The sequence below is a fragment of the Gallinula chloropus genome (assembly GCF_964237585.1).
Source record: "Gallinula chloropus genome assembly, chromosome: 1".
Lineage (NCBI taxonomy): Eukaryota > Metazoa > Chordata > Aves > Gruiformes > Rallidae > Gallinula > Gallinula chloropus.
The window spans coordinates 204828782-204854333 of NC_140085.1; the positions used below are offsets into that span (position 1 = coordinate 204828782).

Consider the following 25552-nt stretch of genomic DNA (forward strand, 5'->3'; position numbering starts at 1 on the left):
TGCACAGATCATTGTGAATATTGAACATGCAGTTTGAAATCCATGAAGGGCAGACTAGCTAAGCTCATTACATAAATTAGTCAAAAGACATAATTTGCTATGGGAGTTGTAAATTCTATATTTTATTTGATAATCATAATTTCCTAGCTGAGTTACGTGTAGACCACAAATAGCTTGATCTAGTTCACAAATAATTGCAATTAGCATATATAACATTCACACTCTATTATCAGGCTGTTCAGGACTAGGGAGAAATACCAATTTTTTTCAAATTAATTATTCACTAAACTCTTTGAACACCTATTTCACTAGAGATATTTCGGTCTTAATTCTCTTGCAGTGATTATTAGTCTGGATTTTTTTCACTGAAAATATAGTAACAGCTGCATAAAATTTATGTGACTGTACAGAGAGTGACACCATGTATTTTCACTCATCTAACATGGATAGAAAGAGGGGTAATCTAATTCAGACTTCATCCCGTACCACAGGACTAAGGATGGTTCCCTGCCATCACATCACGGGGTTCATGTTCATTACAGAGCACATACTCATCACTTCACTCATGCAGATGAAATCCACTATCAGAGTGTCCAGGGACTGGTCTCTCTGTTGCTCATGACCCTACACATGAGCACTGTAGTGGATTTTAATTTGAAACTCTTCCTTATTGGGTTCCATGATACACTCCTGCAGTGTTCAACCAGTACCTATTGGCTAATTGGAATGATTTATTCTCAGTGCTGGTGCAGTGTTAGGATTCATACATATCACTGGATGGAGGAGAATGGGAAATGCCTGATGTGTGTTCCTTTTATGCCCACCAGGCAGTACCACATCATGTGTGTCTCCTTCCTTCCTTCCTTTTCAGTGATATCCATTTCTGTATAATGATGTGAAAGACTGACATATTTGAGAAGAAACATGAGATTGAGGGCAATGGCTCTCATTACAGAAAGATTAAGTTTCTCTCATGGTACTACCTAGCTGTCCTTACTGTTTCCACCTCCTACCACGGTAGGTATCCTTCCAAAACTACTGCGTAGTAATCAGTGTGAATTAATGAGTTTTTTTCTTCAAAGGTGGTGTTTTCAAAGGTGGCTAAGAGAGTGCTGCTTGTCTGCTTAGCAAGACCTGCCTTTGCGTATGTGCTGTCAGTAGAAGGCGTTCTTATGGCCAGACTTCTGGCCACTGTGGATCACCCCTGGCTCATCTGCCTTGCCACTTGCAGTGATCTGTGTTTCTAGAGGGCAGCACCCGGATACCCTGTACCATGCAAATCCTATGCCTTGCATACCCCTGCTTTTCTGGTTTAGATATGTAGGCATCATAAACAAGCTTGAATAGTGATGAAAGAGTTCTCCACTTTAAAAGGTAATGAAAAAGGAAGTAGGGGCAATATTGTCTTAAAGGTACACTAAAAGCTTTTTCTACTTTTTGTACCTTGAAGCAGTTTGATACAAAGGTGGATGAAGAATTGGGCTAAATAATGAGAAGCTTTTTTCATTGTGTCTGTGACTGTTTTAACTAAGGATGTTTGGTTGTCCTGCAGCTGACAGTGTGCAATGTGGATGAGTGAAACCTGCTCAGGTGATGAGCATCTGCTGAGATGCTTTAAGTCCAGCCAGATGAGAATGGCAGGATTAGATCTAGCTAAATAATTAAAAAAAAACCCTGTTGTGAATAGGTATGTTGACGTATTTTAGCAATTGGTGTTGGTTGTTCACCAACCTGATGAAATCCAGAGCTGCATTAAGTTCCTGTGATTTCAGTTACGGTTGATGTTTATAGATAGGAATCTGGGATTCTATACTTCATTATTCAAGTCTCCTTTTTTTATGTACGTCCTGGTTCTGGCCAAGACAGAGTTAACTTCCCCAAACAGACTAGGCTAGCTCAGCTCACCTGTGATAGCTGCTTGGGGAGTGAACTCCATCCTGTCCAGAACTAGGACAGTGTAGTAAATAAATAACTCCAGTTTGACTTCAGGAGGAATTCTTTATGTTCTGGATAGGGAGGCAGAACAGGTCACATGGTGATATCTGCTGATTCTTTGCAGTGTGACAGCTGGTGACATGAATTGACTCTTTACACCGATTAAGGGGCCAGTTCTTTATCCATTCTTTACTGTGTTTGCATTAACATGAGGTGAGAAATGTGAGAAGTGAAGCAGATGATGCGATGTAATTCTCTGCCCATTCTAGCAACTTGTGTGAGGTGCAAAGTACAACATATGTAAGCTATGGGGTTTAAATTCCATCCCTTGCAAGGGATGAGTGCCCTGGAGAGTGCTTGCAGTGCAAAAGGTCCCAACAATGCCCTGTCAACATTGTTTGGATTCTCCTGTTTTATATAGTTGTGTAATACCTGAAAGAGATGTACCCTTGAAGTGAGGGAATTTATTCTTGATGAAACATGTAAGTTTGAAAACTACCAACCACTGTTGATCTCAGTGACTTCATCTAGTCCTTGTTTTCTTGAGGTAGATCTATAAAAGTGCTGTTCTTTCATCATTTCAGTGTGGTACTACAGCTAACAATGTTACCTTTGCTTTTCAAGGATATACCCAGTATAGTCCCTTAGAAATGCAGTATCAAAGGAAAACTTATTTTGGTAATGCATGCTTCTTCATAGAAAAGTTGGCAGACCTTGCATAGGATGATAAATTCCCTATTATTCTTTTAGACATATTTTTCATTGACCTGAAACAAGCTTGGGAAAATAAGGGTAAATCTGATAGTATAATTTCTGCCAGTGGGACCATTAAACTTCTTACCAAGTTATGTCCTTGATGTTTTTGAAGACTGGAGTATGTGAGCTTATTGTGGAAGGAGTTCCCAGAACAGATTTGACAGGTTCACTGTCAAAGCTGTTTATTGTGAACTTACTCTGAAACTTTCTCTTTTTAGCCTGGTTTTGTAGATCAGTGAACTGATAATTCATACCAAGGGAAATGAAACAGACAGTAGTCACCTACAAGGACAGACAAATGTTTCCACCAAAAACCTCTTGCTTTATCTGTTTTCTTACATTTTCTATAAAATTGCATTTGTGTTTATTAAAATGGGTGCAATATCCACAGATTCTCTCCGAATAAGAGGAAAACTAGGAAAAAAAAAATTTAAGCTAACCACCCAAATTACTTAGAGTCAAAATTTATTTACTACAGAGGTCTGCTTCCACTGGTGCTTTGCAAAGGTTCTGTACTGTGGAAATCCACAAATCTTTGCAAAAAATATACTTTTCCCATGAGTGAAGCTTCCTTGTGTGAGTTATGTTGCATAACTTACTTAAAGTAAGCTTTTCCCTGAGCCACTTTTCTCTTCAGTGTACCCTTGTATTGTTCAGTTTTCAAAGGACTTCATAGATTTAGTTTATTTTTATACCAACATCACTGTTATAAATTCTAGTTTGTGGTATTTCTGTGTATCTGGGTGCATTGTTTATGCGATGGTGTGTTCCTGTTTCTAGAAAAGTACAGAAATAGGAGAAGATAATGTACACTTGGGTCACCATGGTGAGGTCTGTGCCCTGTGTGCTTTTCTGGAAATTCGGAGAGAAGAATGGGCATTGCCTCTGCTGTCTAGCTGTCCTCCAGCTGGCAACACTGGCATTCCAAAGACCTCCCCAAGTCGTTCTGAAGACAAGTGACCTTGACAGTGAGGAGAGATGCAGAGGGAACAGGTTCTATTTTTTTCCCTGTTTCTCTTCTCCTGCCAGAATGGCTGGTCTTGCCCATAATCGGTGTATTTCCACTGAGGCAATCATTTCCACAAAACACTACAGGAGCTAGAAACTGGTGTTATTTATGTTTGTTGTACGGAAGATATAGAGACAACTGGTGAGTAATGGAGGTTTGAGGATAAAAAGAAGTGATGTGAAATTACTGTGTTTGACCTCTATTCTTTTAAAGCAAGGTGCAATGGAGGAAACAAAAATCCCTGCATAGTTCTGTTGATAGCTACAAGAACAGGGGTTTAGTCAGGAGTTTCACTTACCAAGATTTTACAAGGTCATTTCTTTCCGTGATACAAAATGTTTTGAAAAGTAGAACGTGATCTATAACGCTTTATGCATATTGCAGACATTATCCTATTTGACTGATGGTGTAGACCATACTGTATGACTTTGCATAGTATTCTTCCCTTCACTGCAGGCATAACAAGGCTTGAATTACCACCCCATTACCCATTCAGTGTCAGAGCTAATAGCCTGGATATTTCTCAAGCAGGTCAGATCCTTCAGAGCTTGTTGGGTTTTCTGTCAACTAGAAATAACATTTACTAGGTGAAGGCAGGGAGCGGGCCACTGCTTAGCAGGGAATGTAAAAGTCAGGGGTCAAAAGAAGATCAGTGAAGAGAGAGCCTAGCAAAGAATGTTAGCAAGTTGTTCTTTTAGCTGAGCCTGGGAGGCATACTTAGTTTCAGTTACCTGTACTATTTCTGTCTAAAAACAGAATATCTGTTTTAATGTACAAGAGAGAAAAAAAAAAAAAGCCTTGAGAAGAGATCAGAATCCCAGTTTACTCTGTTTAGCTGTGTTTCTTCTTCTTGGATTAATTTTTTTATTTTAATCAAGATAAAGGCCTTCCCCATACAAAAAGAGTGCAATTAAAAAAATAGAAAAAGAAAATTTGATGATGGCTAATAAGCTCCGTTGCATTATGTACAAGCATACATATTTAAGAAATATCTCCTCCTTGGAGGAGTTTCTTGCAGTTTTTACATGTAGAGGCACAAAATTGTAATAGCCCTGGTTAAGTCACCAAATTGCAGTGAAGACCACTGTTACTGAATTTCTGATATTTGTATCTGTAGAAGAAAACAACTCATTAGTGCCCATGCTGCTGCACTCCCCAAATTTTCTGTCCTGGCAAAACAGCCCAAACATCAGTCTATCTTTCAAGTACTTCAAAGAGACATCTCTGATCTACCTTTGGCAACGGAGCCTATTTCTTCATTGCTGCTTGCAGGAAGTTTTCACCCTGAGGCTTCAGAGGGGGATTCATAACCGAACAAAGCTCTTTGTGGCCTGGAGGAGAGAGCAAAAGTCACAGGAGTCTGTTTTGTTGCCATTTCTCTTTTCCTGGGCTATAGATGACATTATAAGGAACTGATGTAAGGCAAAGCTCTTCCAAGAAGCCCAGCTCCCATTTTGGTCTCACAGTAACATTTCTGTATCTCTCTGCTAATGCCATACTGCTCCTTATTCCAGGGAAGGTCCTAGCATTTTAGTAGGAATTGTTGTGAAATTAGTTGCTTCTGAGCAGGAATGAAAAGACAGAGCATGAAAATAGCAATAAACCTATTGACGAGCAAGTTTTTTATCTAAAAACATAGCATGGCCATACATATTTTATATTAGCAGTATAATCAGTACAAAACCATGAAACTACCATTCTGCCTTTTCAGCTTTAGCATTGGCTTAACAGAACAATTAGGCTTTTTTTTCCCCCTTATTTCCAGGATATTTAAGCAAGAGCTTTGTCCTTCTGATATTTAGTGATTGCTAAAGGTGAAATTTCTGTGCTGTCTTATAGAAGCATTGCTTTGCCCAGTCCATGGTAGTTAGAACCAGAACAAGTTTTATATCAAAAAAACAGGCTAGTTTTCTACAATCAGAAAGAAATTAATGCATTTAAAAAACAAACAAAAAACCCACAAAAAAACCCATAATTCTTTGTGTATGTGTGTGTGTGTGTGTGTGTGTGTGTGTGTGTGTGTGTGTGATTGTGTGTGTTTTCTGCTTCAGAAATATTTGAATGAAAAAAGAATAGGAGCTTCATGATAGCAAATGTTTCCAAATTAAATTTATCAGGCTGTTCACTTCTCTGCCAGGTAAAAAGTTGCACATATTTAACTATAACCAATGAACTTTTCTAAAACTGTGAGCAAAGACCAGAATGTGTCAAAAATACTGATGCCTCCGCTGTGCACAGGTCTTACTGACTTTCTGGACATTTACCGAGGTTTGATAATCGTTACTGCCCAGAGTGTGCCAGTGGAATACGAAAGGTTGATCATTGTTTCCAATCTACAGATCCTCCGAGGAACAAACTCTGCTACTTGGCACTTCAGAAATGAATTTCTCCTGCCCTTTTCCCTGCCATTTTCCCAATCCCTCCTAAAGCAGCTCAGCAGAGGGCAAGATGTAGCCCATTATATTTTAACAATGCAGCTCGTTATTATTTCTCTCTTTTCTTTTCATTACAACTCTCTGGCTGTTTAGGTGTCAATTACCAGGAAACTGCCAGGCTTCAGAATATGTGTTCATTAAGGGCACAAGCCAGCTACCCTTTGAAGCTGATGGTACAGTTCCCACCAAGTAAAAGGTCTATCCCACTAAGATAATAATTGTCCAGGTAAATTGCAGGTAGACTAAAGCAAAGGAGCAGACCACTGAAAGGCATCTCAGCAGCTCATAACAATACCTCTCTGTGGAACTGACATTTGGGGAACAAATAGCATCTGAAAAACAGTTTGCCATTAATCTGTGTGGTAGTTGCAAAACTGCCCACTTCCAATTGACAGTAAGTACTAGATGGACTCCCAAGAGACACAAAATGTCCATTTAGTCTTTACACAGCCTTGGCTCTTCTGAGAAATCCCGAACCAAAAGTAGGGGAAAAAAACTTATTTTCTTTCTCATTGTTTCTTTGAACTGAGAACAGTATCTTAGTCTGGCACACTGTGTGACAGAGTAGGGATTATGGAGGGCGTGAACATCTCAGGGCAAAAGGTGCAAAGATGTTGCCAATGAAAAATAAATAAATAAATAAATGAGATTTAGAAGTTCTAATATACAGTTTAAGCTGTTCTGTGTCTTGTCATGACACATCTGAAATACAGGTATTTCCCAACATCAGTGGGATGCTCCCAATGTGCTCAGGTTCCAGATAAAAATGTCCATATGTGCATCTCACTGAACCACATGAGTTTTAAAGATTGTATGACAAAAAGGTGACTTGCAGACATTCAGTATTTCTCTGAACTGGTCTACCTTGTGCGTGGCAGGATGTAGAGTCAAAACTCTACTCTTTTCCTTAACTATTGCTAGGCATCCTTCACTTGAGTCTTTCTGTATTTTCTAGAGTTAGAAGGCTTACTACAATTTTCTGCTTTCCTTCCTCTGCTTCCAAGTCCAATTAAGTCACAAAGTAAGAGCTTGAATCAAAGCTGAAAAAGGACTTGGGTCTTATTTAGCCTTATATTTTAGCAAATCATGATGTCGAACAACACTGTGTGCTCTTTTGTTGAGCGAGACTCTCTTCTAACAGTTTTTGGCAGGATTGGCAGTTTTCTGTAGTCAGTTTGACTACAGTTTTCCCTGCACTTTTTCAAAGCCAAAGTCAACTGGATGAAAGTGGTCCAAGCCTGACCTTATACAGAGACCTATTTTATTGTTACACTTCAGTTATTTGTTTCTACTCTAAAAGAACACATAAAAAGCGTAATCTGCCTCCAGGACCCAGAGAAGTCAGAGCTGGCTTATTTTTTTCTTCCCACCCCCACCCCTGCATGTGGCAGTAGTAGCATGTGTAGGGAGGAAGATCCAGATCCTTTGCACCTTCCATAGCAGCAGGGATGAATGCGACCTGCAGGTGAGAGCAGCCCCAACATCTGGCAGCCCATCTGTTACTTCCAGAATAGGCTTTCTCTGCCCGTAATTACACATTAGGCTCATTCCAGTCTATTGCTTATATGGTTGCATTTAGTGCAGCCAAAAACTGCAACTGTGTCTTAAGAGAGGGTTTTACATTTCGAACGAGATCTTTGGCTTCCTTGGTATGGCTGTGGGCAGCTGATGTTGCACACAGCAGTGTGGAAATGCTTTTTATAGCATTTCATGCTGGGTCTTTTGTGTGGTTCAGACCTATTTTGGATATTAAAACTTTGAGTCTACAGAAAACCTCATCAGACCTGGTTGGAAATTGCACATTGTTTAGAGGTTTTCGAGATAAATCACCCAAATGTCTAAATGCAAACATTACTAGGCAATTTTTTAGTTTTACATTTTCAACAAAAATTGTGAATTTGAAGGTTTCCATAGAAAAATTTTATACTGGTTGCAAGACAAAACAGTGAGAGCCAGGATGTATACTGATGCTCATTTCTTTGTTGGTTTTAATTAAAAATATGATGACCTTCTGTGTGCAAGGCTGTGGAACCAGCTTACATTTATATACTCTGCACTTACCTCAGATTTTAATCAGTATATGTTGTTATTTTAATTATATTCTTTCTTTACTGGGTAATGATTTATTTTTTTTTCATTTAAGATCCACATGAACACTTGACAATTAGTTCTCATTGTGCAGAATTTAAATAATGCGAACTCAGGCTATGAAAATGTAGCTGAAAGTGAACAGAAAGTCATCACAATTTCTTGAGGATTTAGGAATTATTCCTATCACAGCAAAATTAAAAATAAAAAACCTTTTGGCATCTCTTTTAGATAGTGGGCAATTATCCAAGGCAGTTTCCAATTAGAGTGCTTTTAGTTCATTCAATTTGGAGGCTGCAAGAGAAGATATTGTAGCATCAAATAAAATAATTGCAAACATTCAGACCACATCTAGAATACTGCATCCTTTTTTGGCCTCCAAATTCAAGAAAAACATCAATAGCAATTGAAGCAATTTCAGAGGAAGGTGATCAAGATGGAGCTGGAGCTGGAGCACCTGCCCAGAGGGAGAGGCTAAGGTAACTGGGCTTGTTCAGCCTGGAGCTCAGACGGCTTTGGGGGTTCCTAAAAGCAGCCCTACTGCCTCTGAGGGAGTCTTCAAGGAGATGGAGGTTGGCTCTTCACAGCAGTACAGGGCAGACAGTGAGACAATGGGCATAAACTGAAACAGGAGAAGTTCAGTCTAGATGTAAGAAGTTATTTCCTGACTGCCTGAAAACAGTCTGATAGTGACACTGATTGCCCAGAGAGGCTGTGCAGTCTCCATCCTTGGACGTTTTTGAACCATGACTGGATGAAGTCCTGAAAAATTCGGTGTGACCTCAGAGCTGACTCTTGTGTGAGCAGGAGACTGCACCAAACACCTCCTGAGGTTCCTTCCAGAGTACTGCGATCCTCTGCTGACAATTATGGATGGAAAAGGTTGTTTTCAGACATCACATTTAATCCCCTAGAATTACAGGAATATTTGGGAAATCGTAGGACCTTGCAGAGAGGGATGTTGTAAGCTTTCTGTGTAGTAGAAGGTCTTCTCCCCAGTTTGTACAAAAGTATCTTCTGACCACTAGTCGTTCACATTGTTCTTATCCAAACTGCATTCTCAAACTGGAAAAGCAAAAGAGAGTGAGCCTGTCTGAATTCAGTGAAATAAGTGGCAGTGCTTCGCATCTCTGCTTTGCTAGGGCAAAAGGAGCCCTTTACTTTCCAAGCAGCATTACATAGCTGCTGAGTGACTGGCAGCATGGACCCTTGTGGAATCCCTAAGAGTAGGGTCAAAAGGTGGAAGAGCTTTTAGTTACAGGAGTCAGACCACCCAGGTTGGCAGTCTCTCACTTCTGGCAGAAAAATGAGGAGCATCTCCTGGTTAAAGACTGAGTTAAAGGAATTTTCACAGAAGTTTAAGTGGAAGCAATTCCCATTGGGAACCCAGAAGGATAAATTGTGTATGAACACTTGCTTTAAAAGGCCCAAAGATTTCTGAGCAGCAGTGAAGTGTGGTTGACTGAGAATGAGGCTGGAAATCCTGTTGTGCTTATGAGCTTAAATATGATTCTGCCCCGATTTCCTGGGAGTCTTGGTGTGGTCAGTTCACCTCCTGGCTTCAGTTTCAACTTTGCAAATTGAGGATAATGACAATTACCCATCAACCTCAGCAGGGTAGTGAAGATTAATAGCGTAGCGTTGACTGGGATGTGAATATGTAAAATCCGTTCCTATTTCTGATGATTGCATGATTTTTTCAAATCTGGGGAGGAACAAACTCTGCAGTAGATTTCTCAATGTCTTTGATCAAATAAACTGTTTTGGAGGCAAAACAATAAGGAATATGTTAAGTTCAGCTAATAGTGTCTTTAACAGTCTAAGACCACATGTTGTTCTGTGTTCCCTTCACAAGGCATCAGCAGAAATCTCCACCACCAGTGGACTTTACTCCCTCCAACTTTTTTTTATTAAAAGAAGCACATGGACATGAGTTCAGAACAATAGTACTTATGTTAGCTGAATCTCCACATCCCCTGCAGAGATCTAATAGCAATTTCTATACCTTGTTTTCTCTATGGCTTGGTTACTTGTGTTTGAAACATTACAAGCTCGAGCATTACTGAATTGATGTGACTCTGCGTGGTCTAACTGGCATGAGTGCTGGTGTATTTGCACTTGTGCTGTGTAACTTGCTCTGCTGATGGTGGCAACATTATATAGCCAGAGGGACTGAATTGGCCTTGTCTGATAATTACACCTGATCTTGGACTGATGTTCATCTGGCTTGAGGGCATTTTAATTATCAGCACACTGGCTATTGGACCGACCATCTCGTCCGGTTGCTGGCATCATTTATGTTTGTCTCAGCCTATCAGATCTTCCTCATTAACTTCTGCAATAATATTCAGACAGAAAGTCCTAGGAACTCTTCCAGCTAATCCCCATTTTGGCTGCTGACCAAATAAGGCTTTATATGACACAACTGTAATTGCTTCATTTGTATGGTATTGATCTGCCATTAGGCAAAACACAAGCCAGCATCTCACTAAGGCTCAAGTTATGCAGTATTATTTATTGTTTGCATTGCAGTTGCAGATAGAATTCCCACCTGGGGAATGGACCCCCTGTTTTCTCTCTCAGTCTCAGTTCCTAATTAAAATAAAGAACTTCAAAGTGTCTGCCTTATGATTTGACCAAAGCTTAAGAAACCATATTTTAGCAGGAAGTTGCCTTCCTTCTAATCCTTCTTTCTAAAGTATGGAGTCACAGAGTTACAGAAATCTCCCATATCTCTTCTTTGTCTCATTTTAGATCTGATAACAATGTATCAGCTGTGCAGATCTTAAGAATTAGCCATTTGTTTCCAGCAGCAGTAAAAATCAAGCATCCATCCTGATCTCTCAGTGTTGCCAGTAGCTTTGACATGGAGTCCATATTAGGTTACACCTTTGTGGGCATTGATGCTAGTGAATGAATCCCCTCAGAAGCAAACTCCATTTTTGCCCTATAGCTTTCCCATGATGGGTTACTTTCCACAGTAGGAAAAAATAATGGATCAGCAGACTGCATGTATTGTAGCAGTTTCAGAACCGTGCAGTATATTGATGGCATTTGGCTTTTGCAGACATTTCAGACTTCATTTTCACTGAGGTGGGACTGGGACTTGGTGAGAGATGGTGACTGAAAGTCTAATCGGATACACAAAAGATTGGTGCTCATTGGGAACAGCACCTAAAACAGTGGGTTTGGTTTCTAAAGTAAAAATACATTCAGTTGGATCTGGTTACTCCGCGAATTGCTGAGAACAGTAATAGCAAAAAGTCTTTCTTTCTTTTTTTTCTTTCCCAGTTATATCAGCTACTGACAATATGGCAGAAGGTCTTTTCTCTCACTGTGGCTCTTGCCACAGACACCTGTCTGTGTCACCCTGAGACTAGGTAAATGCAACTTACTTTGTATGAATCTTCTCTTGAGGACACCTCAGAAAATTAGTCAGGACAAAGGACTTCTGTCAACTTCTGTGGAGTGTTTAAAATCTGAGGGTGGGGTAGTTTGAGAAAAAAGACATGTACAGATGCTCAGTTGAGCATCTTTACTTGTAGAAGTCACTCATTCCTGATTTTTTTTTAACCATTTCTTAATCTAACACTGACAAATTAATCAGTTGCTGTTAGGAGGTCTTGCTGTTTGCAAGAAAATGTAGCAACATACCGTAAGGAGTAGAATAACAGCAGAATACCATGTCAAATGTAGTCCCTCTTACCCATCTTACCATTACATGTTCATAAAGGGCATAAATGAAAAATTGGAGAAGTCTGATTGTGCAGTCACTTCAAACATCACCACTTTTCACCCAGTCTCCAAAAATGCCAGATATGTTCAACTTTGCATTAAGAAAGATCTTGGGTTTATTGTATTAGCTATCCTGCTGCCCACTGAATAGAACATACATTTGTATAGCACATTGAGACATAGGATGAGTTAACAGTCAGAAAAGCCAATTTTTGCAGTGAGGCCAACAAGATATTTTACTTTCCAGGATTCATAGCAAGAAACAGCAATGAATCCTGACTGATTTTGGAGGTCACAGTAACATTTCTTCTGGGATAGGTGATTCAGCCTAGGGCTGGGTCTTCCTGTGGATGAAAGCTGTGAAGTGCTCAGTGTGAGGCACAATATTTCTGCCACTGCTGAGACGTGTTGAATGGAGTGAAAAATTGGAAGTTGCCGAAACAGCTGCCACCTGCTTTGTGCTGGAAGATTTTGATGTAGTAAAATACTTCTTCTGTGGAGGGTGGATGGAGACTGTGATCTTAATAGGCTGTCTAGTAATCTGTCAGTGATATCAAACAGATTTAGATGCATAAAAAGAAGGAACCATTTTCTAATGTACAAGGAACCACACCCTGTTTCTGTTCAATAAACATGGAATTGCACCCAAAGGAGATGCATTTTTCCTAGCCTCATTCTGTGGCATTCAGAAGCATAAATCTAAAATGCCTTACAAATATGGCTAAGGTTTTATGCAAAAGATATTTAAATCTACTGGCCAACATCAGTAATGATGAGTAATGTTTTCAATCCTGTTAAATCATCCATTTGAAAACCAAATAGATCATTTGTGCAGACAGTAAACTGCAGTGTTTGGCTTTGTTTTGTGTATGGAGTGGCATAAGGATATTGGACAACGTAGGTCTAGATGGTGTAATATCATGTCACTTGAAGAGACCTGCACTAATGCAGTCTAGGTAGGAGAAGAGAGGGGCAGCATGAGACCTGGTAGAGTTTCACTGCTGTGGCCACCACCACAAGCCATTACTCCCTGTCTTTTGGCAGTGCTAATCCAACACTGACCTCTGCCTGGCACTGAGGCACATCCTGTGCCCCACCATGAGTCCCCAACCTGTAAGTGCCAATACTACCATTTTCTCTCAGTTTGGGGGCCCCTAAATTTAGGAGTTACCGGAGAGGTGGGTGAAACAGCATCCAAACACCCTGCTGTGACAAGACCATGAGTCAAGATCTGCTTCACCTGAGGTGTAAAAAGGCAAAAAGCTTTCTGCCAGCTGTGCCAGAGCTGAATATTTCCCCTTTTGAAAGCATAAAGGGTTTTGGGGATGTATGTTAAAAAAATACTCATTTCACACATTTCCCACTTCAAAATATTGTAAACGCTTTCAGCAACATAAAAATGCATAAACAAAGTAAAGGGCTCGGGATCCCTGATGGTTCTGAGGTGAGAGAGAGTTTCAAGACAGTTGGCAATGGGCTGAGCTGTTTCTTACAACCCCAGAGCCATTCTTGCAGCGCAGAGGGAGGGTTACACCAGTGCTGAGGCGCTTCTGAAAAATCCCCCTCAAGCCTTTGAAGCAAGGTGCTCTGAGCTGCAGCGGCCTAACCGCGTAAGCCAGCCTCTGCTGCAACCAGTTCAATAAGAGGCTCAATAAGAACAGGATTAGGTAGTCATAGCGAAAATTAAAATAGCTCAGAGTTGAAAGAAACTCGTGTTTCTACTAAAGACTGTATACTGAACCAATATAAACAGTTACTCTCGGGACAACTTTATGTGCTTTTTATTTACAGCAAAGCTTTGTGTAAAGCAGAGAAACAAGCTGAGTTGTCTCCCCAGGTCAACTGCTGTTGTTTTTACACAAGCAAAATATATATTTAATTGCTGTTGCCAAGAAGTGTTTGCATACTGTAATTGGAATATCTTGCTGCAAAACAGCTTTCAATTTCTATAAATATTTTAAACTACAGTCATCAGACCTCTAGCTGGTGCAAATTGTCAGAACTTCTTTGAATTCAAAGTAGCTGTGGCAATTTTTAGCAGCAGTAGGTCTCCCATTAATTGGAGCTCCTGCTGATCCTCAAGGTGTCGGTTTGGCTCGTATTTGTTTACAAAGCTCAGTTCGAGTAACCAAGCTGCCTGCATAGGATATACAGAGAAGCTGTAAGTACTCAGTGCCCCATCTTATTTGGATGGCAAAATGAAGAGCATTAGGCTTATTTTAATTACCCACAATTTAAAAGTACTTGAGCACTGCTTTAAATTTCCCATCTCTAAACAAAAAAAATAACAATACTTACAGAGTCTTGTAAAGATACTTAATTCTTCCTGTTTGTAGAATAATTTGATAGATTGTTCTCGAAGAGAAAAATGCAATTGGAGAGGGGATTTTTAAATAACATTTATAAAAATGTGTTCACTTCTGATGCAGCACACAACCTGCCCATAGCATTTTCGCAAGACTTGTGGTTTTCTACAGGCTAGTCAGTTCCTCAGGGATGTGTGGATTTTGCAAGATGGAATGCAAGACACACTCCCTGTCCTGGTGGATCTTCAGTTGGGCCTGGGAACTTGACTGAGATGGATGATCACGTCCTTTCCCCAATAACCATGCATATAGCAATAGAAGAGTTTAGCAGGAAAGCCTGAAAGACCCACTGCAGAGGAGGCAGCCTTGTTTTTGAGGCTCACAACTTGAATACTAGTAGTTCTTTATTTAATACACATGCTGTGCAAGCTACCAGAAGAAGAGCCAAGGACACCGTTTTGTTTGAACTACCAAGTACATGTGAAAACATCTTGAGACGTGCTGTGCTTCAGCATTTGAATACAACTTTTCCATACAAATAGCATTACAGAATGCAAAACTTTGTAAATCCCAGTACAAAATTTATTCCTATAAATTTTTGAGTGTGTTTAAAAAAACATGATTTCAAAGTGGGCCCTTTGTGACTAAAATTCAGGTTGTTTTTCTTGTAAAAATCTCCCTTAATTAGCTCTCTCTTAATATTTTCATTATTAACCCTTCAAGCCTTCTGAGTATAGAATGATGTAAGATTTGGCTACATCTTCCTCATTAATGGACTGCTTGTTTCAGTCCTAATTTATTAAACATATTCAGCCAGTGCCATGCAGCTTTACATTTCTCTTGATGAACAAGCACCCTTAAACTGCACTGCATAGTGTCACACTATGCTCTGCCATCAGCACTTTTCAAAAAATGGTTAAAATAAACAGCTCAGAAGCCGGGCAGGTTTTAATTTTTTGCTTGGTAAAGCTGTATTTTAATTTTTCCCATTTAAAGTCATCTGAGCAGATGACATGAACAAGCCATAAAAATGCACCCGCTTGTGTTTAACAAAATATGTCTGAGACAGATCCTCAGCTGCCTCTGGGAAGCACTGGGTTGTGTGGCAAGGGGAGGCCCTCGGGCAGCTGTGGCCTCCTCTTCCTGAACCACCTGGGCTGGATAGAGATTAGGTCATGAGAGAATAACTGCAATTCACATCATTGAAATAAGGTCACTGAACTCAGCTTCACTGGGCTCACTATCTCCGCCTTCTCCCAGGGGAGAACCCCCTCCAGCCTGTGCCAGGAATGTCGAGGTGCATGCCTGGGAGTTGGCTGCATCAGCAGGTATCTGCAGGGAGGGACATCCAATGTGCGAGGAAGAAATCGAGCTTTGAGTTGCTTGGGACACGTCATCAGTTGCTGACATGTCGCGGGCTGTGACATTGCGGTCTTGGGAAGGCTTGTTCCTTCAGTGAGCTCCTCCCATGGGTGCATCACCACACCCATGACTTCGCATCCCATTGGTAGTATACTGATCCCCACTTCTTTCCAGGCAATTGCTTTTTATATATACAACAGTCTTCTGTGGCACAGTAGTTCTGGATTTTACTGGAATAAAAAGCAGATCCCGATGTTTTACCGGTTGGCCCGTACCTTGTGCATGGCCCACCTATGGTGCTTTGATCATTTAACATTCAGGTACACTTTGAAGTTTGCTGTACGTTCCAAGAAGCTGAGGTTAAACAGAGGTGGCATGCCTCCACACGATGTGATTTCTAGGTGACTGAGCAATTTCTGAGGCTTTCAAATCCTTGTGGGAAGGATTTGTGAAAAGCCTTTTAGAGGTTCAGGGTCTCTGCTTCTGCTCAGTAACTGCGGTGGTGGCACCAGGGCTTCTAGGATGATGCACCGTGCAATACAGCTGCAGTTTAAACAAAGCTGTCTCTGTGTGTGTAGAGTCTCATTAGTGAGCCATGTTATTTTTGCATATCCTGCCTGTTCATTATTTCAAGTGAACAATGTCCCCAACGCTAAGCAGTGAAACAACAGTGCCGCCATCTGTAAAGATAATGGAAGGATTTCAGCAAAAATCTGCCCAGGATTCAGGGAAGTATTCTGCTATCTAATGTTCCAGCTGCTCAAAATTTCTGCGACTTAGTTCAGGAAAGGGACTTAGGAAGGTATCAACACTGTTTACATAGCTAAGGCATGAAGCCAGGTTGGATGAGGCTTTGGGCAACCCACTAATGGAGGGTGTCCCATGGGAGGGGGGTTTGAATTAGATGGTCTTTGAGGTCTGTCTGTGATTCAAGTTTTTCTGGCAAAACTCTACCAACTGCCTAAAAGATTATTAAATGCACCCAGCACCCTTTGTTGTAGTTAGTACTTAGGGACCTGTGTCTGTCTTTATGCTAATCAGTATTTAAAACCAAATATTCTGAGACCTGACTTCATGGAGGAGGTCTCCTTTGCTACGTGTGCTTGGGACCGGGCTGACTGAGTTGTATTTACAGATGGTACTGAGCAGTGCTGACCATAAACCACTGTGCATCCAGAGACTTTGGGAGCTGAAAGACAATAAAACAGCTGTGGCTGAGACTGTGGATACTTACTCAAGTCTAATCAGGCTGGAGAGAGCCTTTCTACATGTTGTTTGTATTCGATCTCTGGGCAATAGGCTGTTGAAAAAAGGCTTAGTCTTACCACACGAGATGCATTTCATGGGTTAGTTTGTGGTTTCTTGGAGATGCTGAGTTGCTGTACTGAAATAGATGCTTGAAATCTTGCATTAGGCAGTTTGGTGCCCCCACCCATGCTGTTCCCCCTGTGGCTGTCTCAGATTTCCAGCAGTGCTCATGTTGTTGGCTGTCGCAGTCCCCAGGCTGAGCCTCTGCCTCATTCCCTCGTGGTACAGGAAAGTTTGACCAGGAACCGCTGTGCGTCCAGAGACTTTGTGTGTCTCTGTCAGCCTTGGAAATGCCCTTCCTGTGGTTCAGCATGTAATTGCAGGGTACCACACAGTGTAACAACCATTGCTGTGACCCAATGCCACTGAAAGTCAAAGCAGACCTCTCTGTCAGCTTCCCTGGGCTTTGGGCAAGCACCTTACTCCAGTTCCTTCTGGTAGCAGGTGAGGTATCCCTGGCTGAGGTCTCAGCTAGTATGTTGCTAAGGACCGAGTAGGTGCACCGTCATCTGTGCAGTTCTATCTTGCTGACTGTGGAAAGCACAGCTGCAGTTGGCACAAGTAGCCTCTCTAAAAGAAAGAAGTGACACTGATTAATGTTTTACACTGCTACACTGCTTATTACTATTAATCTATGGGGAGGAGGAAAGTAATTTTAAATGAGTGAGAATGATACAATTATCAAGGTTGTCATACTGTAATTCTATAGGCAGCTTAAACTGTGATCCATATATTGAAATCACTGTCCTTGCACTCAAGTAATCATGAGGTGAGGCATCACTGTAATGCAAGGGCTGCAGTTTTGGCTGAACTGGCTTGACTATTGTATAGAAGGACTCTATTTTCTCCTGAGTAATGGAAAAGGCAGGATTGTGCAGTGGCAGCAAGGATTAATAGTCAAATATTAAAGCATATTCCTGCTTTCTGCAGTTAAACCCTTACTCTTGCAAAGATTTCAGTTCCTTTATTGAGGAACTCATTGTTCTTCAGTGGGAGTTTTGACTAAGTGTTGAATTGATGATGCAGTCCTTTTTTTTAATGATGAAAGAACAGTTTCTGCCATAAATACTCAGGTTTCAGAATGCTTTCCTCTGTGGTAGAATGAAGTGCTATCTACAATGAGTATGAGTGATCTAGTTTATGTCCAAGATCTCAGGTAGATAATTTTCAATGTAGTCACCGTTGCACCTATCGAGATCTCGGTGACATTTCTGTGGGAGACACAGCAGTGCTGAGCAAAGGTTCTCTGTGTTTTGCTGACCAGAAGGAAGTGATTTATTTCCATATGTTGAGGTGGACCTGGAAAACAATGCAACAGAGAAAGCAGTGTGAAACTAACCTGGTTTTACATGGCCTAGTAGACATGATGAGGACAATAATGTGTTACACTTATAAACAATACAGTTTAATTTCAGAGCAATAATTGCAGCTTAAATCCACATTTACTTCTTCATCCTTTTTATTTCCATTTCTCTATTGTGCTGTGAAACTGTCTGTGGATATGGCTAATAACCCAGCTAAATAACCCTCTCATGAACGGGTTGCATTTATTTATTTATTACTGTAGGATTACTATCAACCAGCTGCAGCGTCTCTAAATGACTGTGGGAAAGTTTTCCTTGACAATCTTTAATGCTTTGAAAGATAAATTTGAACATTTGGCAAGTGATAAAGTTCTTTCCCTTCATCATGGAAATTAAACATGAAAACTTATAGTAGTTGTCCAAAAAAAAAAAAAACTCCTAGTTATTTTTAATTTCTTAGAATATCCAGATAAAATGTCTACGTAGATATTAACTTTGCAAGCTTGAAAACAAAGTAGTAATTTATCAGATAAAATCTTCACCCAAGATAAGATAAAGACCAAAAAAGAAACCTTTCTAAGGATTTTAGCATAAGGACTTTGTCTAATTCAGTGAGCTTTAGTGTTCATGCTTGAGAAGACTACAGCTTAGAGCGAATAGTATGAAGACACTTTTTACAGATAGACTGATTGATAGGACTTTCCATCTGCTTTAAAATAAGACTGTGCTTAAGTGGCTCGTTGAATCGAGAGTTAGTTATGTTCTTTGATATATACTTCATTTTTCATGGGAGTGATCACTCCTGCCTGCATCTGTGGGACTGTCAAAGCAGCTGTTTATGTTATTGCTACCCAGTGTGACAATTAGACATAGCAGCATTAAATTAGACCTTGGTTTGGTTCCTGCTGAAGGGAGAAGAAGTTTTGACATTGACTTTGTAGACAGCAGGCTCAAGCTATAGATGTAATCCATTTTCAGAATAAGTAATGCTACTCAGTGTCTAAAAAATAGTGTTTCTGGGATCATCTTTCATTTATGGCTCAGACCCAATGGCCTTACAAAGGTAAAATTTACATTTAGTGTACTGGAAATTTGTCTGTGAAGTGGCAAGGCTGGACACATTTACCTTTCTGAACGGGGCAAACAGGCCAAAAGCGTGGGCTTTGTACTAAAAGCTGAGTAGGAAAAAATCTGTAGTCGATATGACTGGCTTAAAAGTAATTGCTTCCAAGAACAAAAGGGACAAATGAACAATTTCATTCCAATTTTGCAATTGCTCCTCTCCCTCTGGAGTGTGAACCATAATTAGAGCACTTATACAAAATCACATTTGTCAGCTTGGCTGCTAAGTTCCCCTTAAAGCTTTATCCACAAAGAGCAGTCTGTTATCACTCCCACTACAGCCCACAGTTCTCATTTTTGGTTTCAGGGACAGACAAGCAATTACTTTATCTGTATTGCAAATCTCATGTAAATGTAGCTACAGTGAAGCTAGGCAAAGTCAGATCTACCCACAAGCAGTTCCCAAGCTTCATGACCAGCCAGCAAAGACCTCTCACAGTTCCAGCAGGAGCTATATGAAAAGCTGCTCCTGGAAGACAGTGAAGGTGTGGTCTAAAGCTGACATCTGTCCCACAAACTGGCCAATATTGCAAGGAACACTCTATAAACTGTCAAGTACCGTTGTCTGTACCTGTCTGCCAGGAACAGAGAAACCCTAATGAGGGAGAAAAAAATTTCTGTTTGAAGACCAGAGGGGACCCCCCAGAGACCGGCCATCTCTAGAGAGGGTGAATGACATGGCCCAGTGGCTTCTGGTGCCATATGATCTGATGGAACCTTGCCATGAGAGGATCACTCTTCCACAACCCTTGTCCCAGTGTTCTGAAGGTGTTGCATCCTCTCATAATTGGTGAGGGAAGGATGCCATTGACAGACATAGGTCTTGCCAAATCCCACTCAGCCCTGACAGATAGATCTTGACAGCATTATACATCTTTCTCAACTGCATATTGTCCCCAAAGAGCAGTACTTAAGCTACTGGCACCTCACAGATACGTCTCAAGGTGCTTCAAGGATGTGATGCCACTGCTCTACATGCCTCTGCAGATCTGCAAGCAAGCCTGGGCAGACACCCACCAGAAAGAGTGAACGTGTTTGATAGGCATGGATACAGTAGGGACCTCTGAATGTGAAGAGAGGAAGAGAAAAGTTTGCTATTATGAATTACAGATGAACATTGAGGTAGTTATGTACCATTAGGATAGGTGACTGTTCAGGCTTTTACTAAGAAAGATAAGAAGCTATACACTTAAACAAGTGCAAAGGTTCCTCAGGAGGTGATGAAGGCTGTGTAAATGCCTCGGCAGATTAGTTATCAATTGATTTTAAAATGTTGTATAGCAACTGTAGTTCTTATCATAAATCCAGGTGCTTTACACTTGGGTCTGTGTGGCAATCTGATCTGTCTACCCTCTGCCATCCAGTCCTAAAAAGGAAGACCTCTGAGCATGCACAGAAGCAATTCCATCCTAGGACTGGCTGTGTCTTTTTCTTACCTGAGTTTCAGTGCAGTCCCAGCAGCCTTAAGTTCACACATAAGTGGCAATTCTCCACTTTAGCCTTCATGTTGGCAACCTACATCTGCCTGCACAGTTCCAAAGTATTTTTCAGGTACTTCTCTCACCTGAAAAGAGAGTACTAAACATGAGATAGGGGACACTGGGTTTCTTGGAGCCCCTTTCCATCTGTTGTGCCTATGCCACTGCTCATATCACATCCTGTGATCCAGGATTCATCTTTCATCCAGTGGTAGCATACCATGTATAAATGCTCCAAGGAGAAGTCCTCAGGACATTCCAACTACCTGCTGATATCTCAGCACCCAGACAGATGGGCTTGAGCTTCTGCTTGGCTGCACTGTCCCCAGGTTTCCCAAGAGAGGAAACCCTCCGCCACCACTTTCCTTTTGGACACTGTATGTGACCTTCAGGCTGGGAGACAGAATGCTTTTCCAGGCTAGCAGGGTGGTCTCTGAAGTCACAGAGACCCTCGGTCTTGCATTTCAGCTAAGGTTCTACTGTGCAAAGGGAGCTGGACTCTTGTAGACCCTGCATCCCAAAAGTATGGGTGTGCCTACAGCAGGTGATGGACCTTCAGACGGACAGGACTCCCAGCACCTCTTGGTGCATCATTTCCTTTTGACTGGATCCAGACAGCATCATAGTCAGCGTGCAAGCTGTTAGCGCTCTTCTTCAGCTGTGCCTCACGCTGCCTATGTCTGGAGCCTGAGCCCACAGCTTGTGAGGGCTCTCTGATGTGCTACACGTCAAAGCTGTATGTGACACAGTGACTGGCAGCGTCTAGCAAAGGCCATCTGGATCTTGCCTCTTTAGTATATGGGAATACGTTTTCCCATCTACTTGAAAAATCAGCCTGGGCCTACCATGAACAGGTACTCTAAATATAGATTCAAATAAACCTGTGTGAATCATTTATAATTCCAGGCTGAGTTTTTATCATCATTTTGCAAAAATTGTTTTGGTTGGTTGATAGAATTTTCTTGTTAAAATCCAAGCCATTCTGAAAATCATTTCCACACTGGAAACATATTTTTCACATTTGAAAGTAACTATGTTTATTTGTGCTGCCAAGGGTGTTGAAATATGAAAATGAGAGGTTTATTTAGTGTGTGGATCAAGCTTATAAACAGCTTAAGTCCTCATTCCTTCTAACATCTTAACAGCTGTGCAGTTTCTTACAAAATATGTTTTATCGTTTCAAGAAATGCTGTTAACCTCGCAGTTTTAAAACTGAATGAACAAGGCCTCTTGGACAAATTGAAAAACAAATGGTGGTACGACAAAGGAGAATGTGGCAGCGGGGGAGGTGACTCCAAGGTTAGCCTCAATGTCACCAAAAGCGGGTAAACAGTATGTAAAGTAATTGGTGCATCTGCTGGGGTTTTACCTGCAAGGAAACAGCTTCACCAGTAGCACAGCACTGCTGGTACCTGCAGCTGAAATCTAGGTGTATGCAATTACTGTCAAAGCAAAAATATTTGCATTTGTTTAAGCATCCCAAAGGAAACTCGTAAGCAGCCTCTGGTGTGAGATCTGCAACCAGATTTCAGAAGCTTCTGAAACCGCAATGAGCCTTTTTCAAGCTTTTTCTTGCAAACATTCAAGAGCCAACACCAGCTCAGATTGTACTACCCAAAATAATTTTTCAGTGACAGTAAAGGAAAAGGGTGCAAATTGGTGTGACTGCCTCCTAGCAGTAGTCTCATGCATGGTCCAGGCTTAGGAAACCACTATTGACACAAACAATACTGGTACAAATTACAATCTTCACATGAGTATCCAAAAGAGGAGGACAAATTTCAGCTAAAATGTCTTCACGCTCACATTTTATGAAATCTTACCAGCAAACTGAAATCCACAGCGGTTCCCTAGACAGAACGTATCAGAATCTATTAGGCAGGAATTTTAGGTCGAATTTTAGGCAGAGTTTCTTAATCTTCCTGCATTTCCACAGTCTGCACGTGGCCAGTGGTGCTCCCTCCTTGCCTCCTCACAGGTTCCTTTTGGGAAACTGCCTTGTGCTGAAAACAAAAGTGGAATTGGAGGATGATGGAGACATTAAAAATACCCCTTTGGTGCCAGGCAGCATGTAAAAATACTTATTTATGTGCTTGTGTGTGAACAATATATAAGAGAATGCCCCACAGGTAACTGCAGGCACAGAGCTGAGTCAGATATAGATGAATGAATTTGATTGACTTGTCATACTCAGTAGCTTTTCTTTACAGTTGCCTACATATATATTTTTTCTTACTATTTTCTATCCTCCTTTAGTCCTCCTGCTCTTTCATGCTGTGTCCTTGCTTCAGGGACCACCCCTTGGGCTGTTCTGCACTCACCCAGAACTGATGTCCTAATCCTCTTCACTTTGCCTTCAGTCCTGCTGCTCTACCTGTTCTTCCCCCACCGCTCTGCTCGCCAGCAGTCACAGTTTCAAAAATGGTCTCTATTTTCTCTTCCAAATTGCTTAGGCATATTCAGCTTGTTTGAACTTACCTGCAAGTGGAGCAGATACCAACTTGTAAGAAAGTGAACCATAAATCTCCCACATTGCTACTATTATATGCTCCACCCAAGTCTGAAATTTTCAATTACTGAGAAGGGCTGTTTATTTAATTTATTTTTTTTTTTAAAGTCACAGGCATCATGTCACATCATTAAAATAGCTCCATTTTCTTAAAATACTTAAAACACTCCTCAGAAACCTGCTGTTGTTGAAAGTTGAAATACAGGCTAGAGAGCAAACTAAAGATGCTTTTAACTTACTGTTCCAAGTTACCAGCCACTGGTGCTTTGAGTCACAAAGCAGGGACAGGGGAGCAGCTCATGGTAGAGGGAAGGGCTTCACTAGGGAGATGACTGGAAGTGCTGAAGGAGCAAGTTTGGTGTGATGGCAAGTGGCTGAAAAAGGATGACAGGGGTAAAATAGAAAAGAAAGGCAAGGAGTGTAGTCCATGCAGGAATAGGGAGGGTCTGTGAATGCAAGAGGGAGGTAGGAGCACATTGCCAATGGAAATTAAAAATAGGTGAGACAAGCAGTTCAGGATGCAGTAGAAAATAGGAGTGGCCAGGATATGGATAAGAAAAGCATAGGGAACATGATGGAGCTCAACCTGTAGTCATAGGACTGAATATAGCCTGCCAGGACCATTCATCTGACCTTAGGCCTGTTTCTTGCCATGCTTTTTCCCAGACACAGCTGAGTGAGGAGGCAGTACCTCTGCTTAAGCACTGTACATGTAGAGAGGAACCTTGGTGCTTCTGGGAAGCCCCATGTTCAGTAGGACCAAGCACATTGTGGAGTTGAGTGGGCATTACCATATTTCTTAAATCATGCACTGCACTAGCATCTGGTCTTTTTTTTTTTAAACTATAGATACTTGACTGCCCAAAGTGTAAGTTAGCCATTTATCATTTACAAAATCCATTTCCTTGCTCAGGAACAGTCTTGTAGGATCTGATCAATTAAAGTCAATAAGAACTTTTCTATTGAATAAATAGAGCTCTAAATAGGTACATTTTATACCCTAGCAAATGATTGTTAGTGGAATAACCAGGACTCCATGCACAGTTGTTATAAACCTAACAGCTACCGAGAAGTCCTGAATTAAGCTCTTAAGCATCTCTAACTAACACTCATTTCCATTGTATGAATTTAAAAAAATACAAACCCTGACCTTTGTTAGCAGCTCCAGTCCAAACTACAGGGCTTCCTAATGTCATGGGCAGAAATAGGAACATCTCTCTTCTCCTGAAAGAACTACAGCACTTGAGTCTTGACTGATAACTGTGCTGTTATCTGAGATTCACTGGTCAGAATATGAGAGTCTGAACCCAGATAAACACTTCATGATAGTACAGAGGACTACAGAAATCAGGGAGTTTCATGAGAGTTCTCCAATGGTTTATGTTGCTCTCTATGACAAGATTTCTCCTACCTCCATTCTGTGCTCTTAAAAGGTCATATCTAGCCCCCACATTTATTGTTCCCTTTAAGGAACAATCTTCCAAAACTCATAAAGGTGGTTCAGAGACTTGCCCTGTGTGAACCACCCATGGTTTGGTGGCCTCAGTAATTAAGTCATGTTTGAAGAGTAACTTGAGGTTCACAAGTCTTTTGAGTACTTTTTAAGGTATTACCCCTGATCTTAATTGTATCCCATCATCATTTCATGCAGTGTGTGCAAAGGTATTTAAACACAGTCTCTGCCACTCTGCTCCATTGCTTTTATGAAAGGGAGAGTGGAAGGAGGCTGTACCGATGGAGTTCTCCTCCGATCTCTGCTGCAGCCCTAAGGAGAACACAGTGGCCCTTGTTTATCATTCAGTGGATGAGACTGACCTTACACTTAATTAATGGCTCAGCCATGAGTGGGTAATGAAAATCCTCATAAAACATACTAGAGATTGCATTTTTAAAATCCCTGTCTACCAAAATTCTGTATGGGTTTCAGAATGGCTCAGTATTTTAATTTAAATGCTATAATTGCCCATTTGTTGTCCTGAACACAACAAAGTCAGAACTTCATTAATGCTGTTTAAGGCGCTGTGATTTTGCTGATGTTGCTGGCACAAGATCCAGACTGAGGCTCTTAAAAAACAGCCCTTCCAGCAGCAAGTGATTGATGACAGGGTAGGAGGAAATGAGAGAGAAGCTGAGAGAGGAGGTAAAAGGGATGAGAATGTGACGAAAAGGAAGGAAGCCAGTGTCCCCATGCCCAGGTGGTGCTGC

At 41.0% G+C, this 25552-nt stretch overlaps 1 protein-coding gene across 2 annotated transcripts in view; it reads left to right on the forward strand.

Annotated features, from left to right (window-relative positions):
- GRIA4 (glutamate ionotropic receptor AMPA type subunit 4) overlaps positions 1-25552 on the forward strand; it is a gene marked incomplete at both ends in the record, with an annotated part of 229645 nt that overhangs the window by 191432 nt on the left and 12661 nt on the right. The window contains one exon of one of the 2 annotated variants that reach the window (XM_084274676.1): positions 22023-22137. The exons of the other annotated variant lie outside the window; for it this stretch is intronic. Coding sequence (XP_084130802.1) covers positions 22023-22137 — 115 coding nt within the window. The remainder of the gene's footprint in view (positions 1-22022; positions 22138-25552) is intronic. 2 annotated transcript variants of the gene reach the window in all.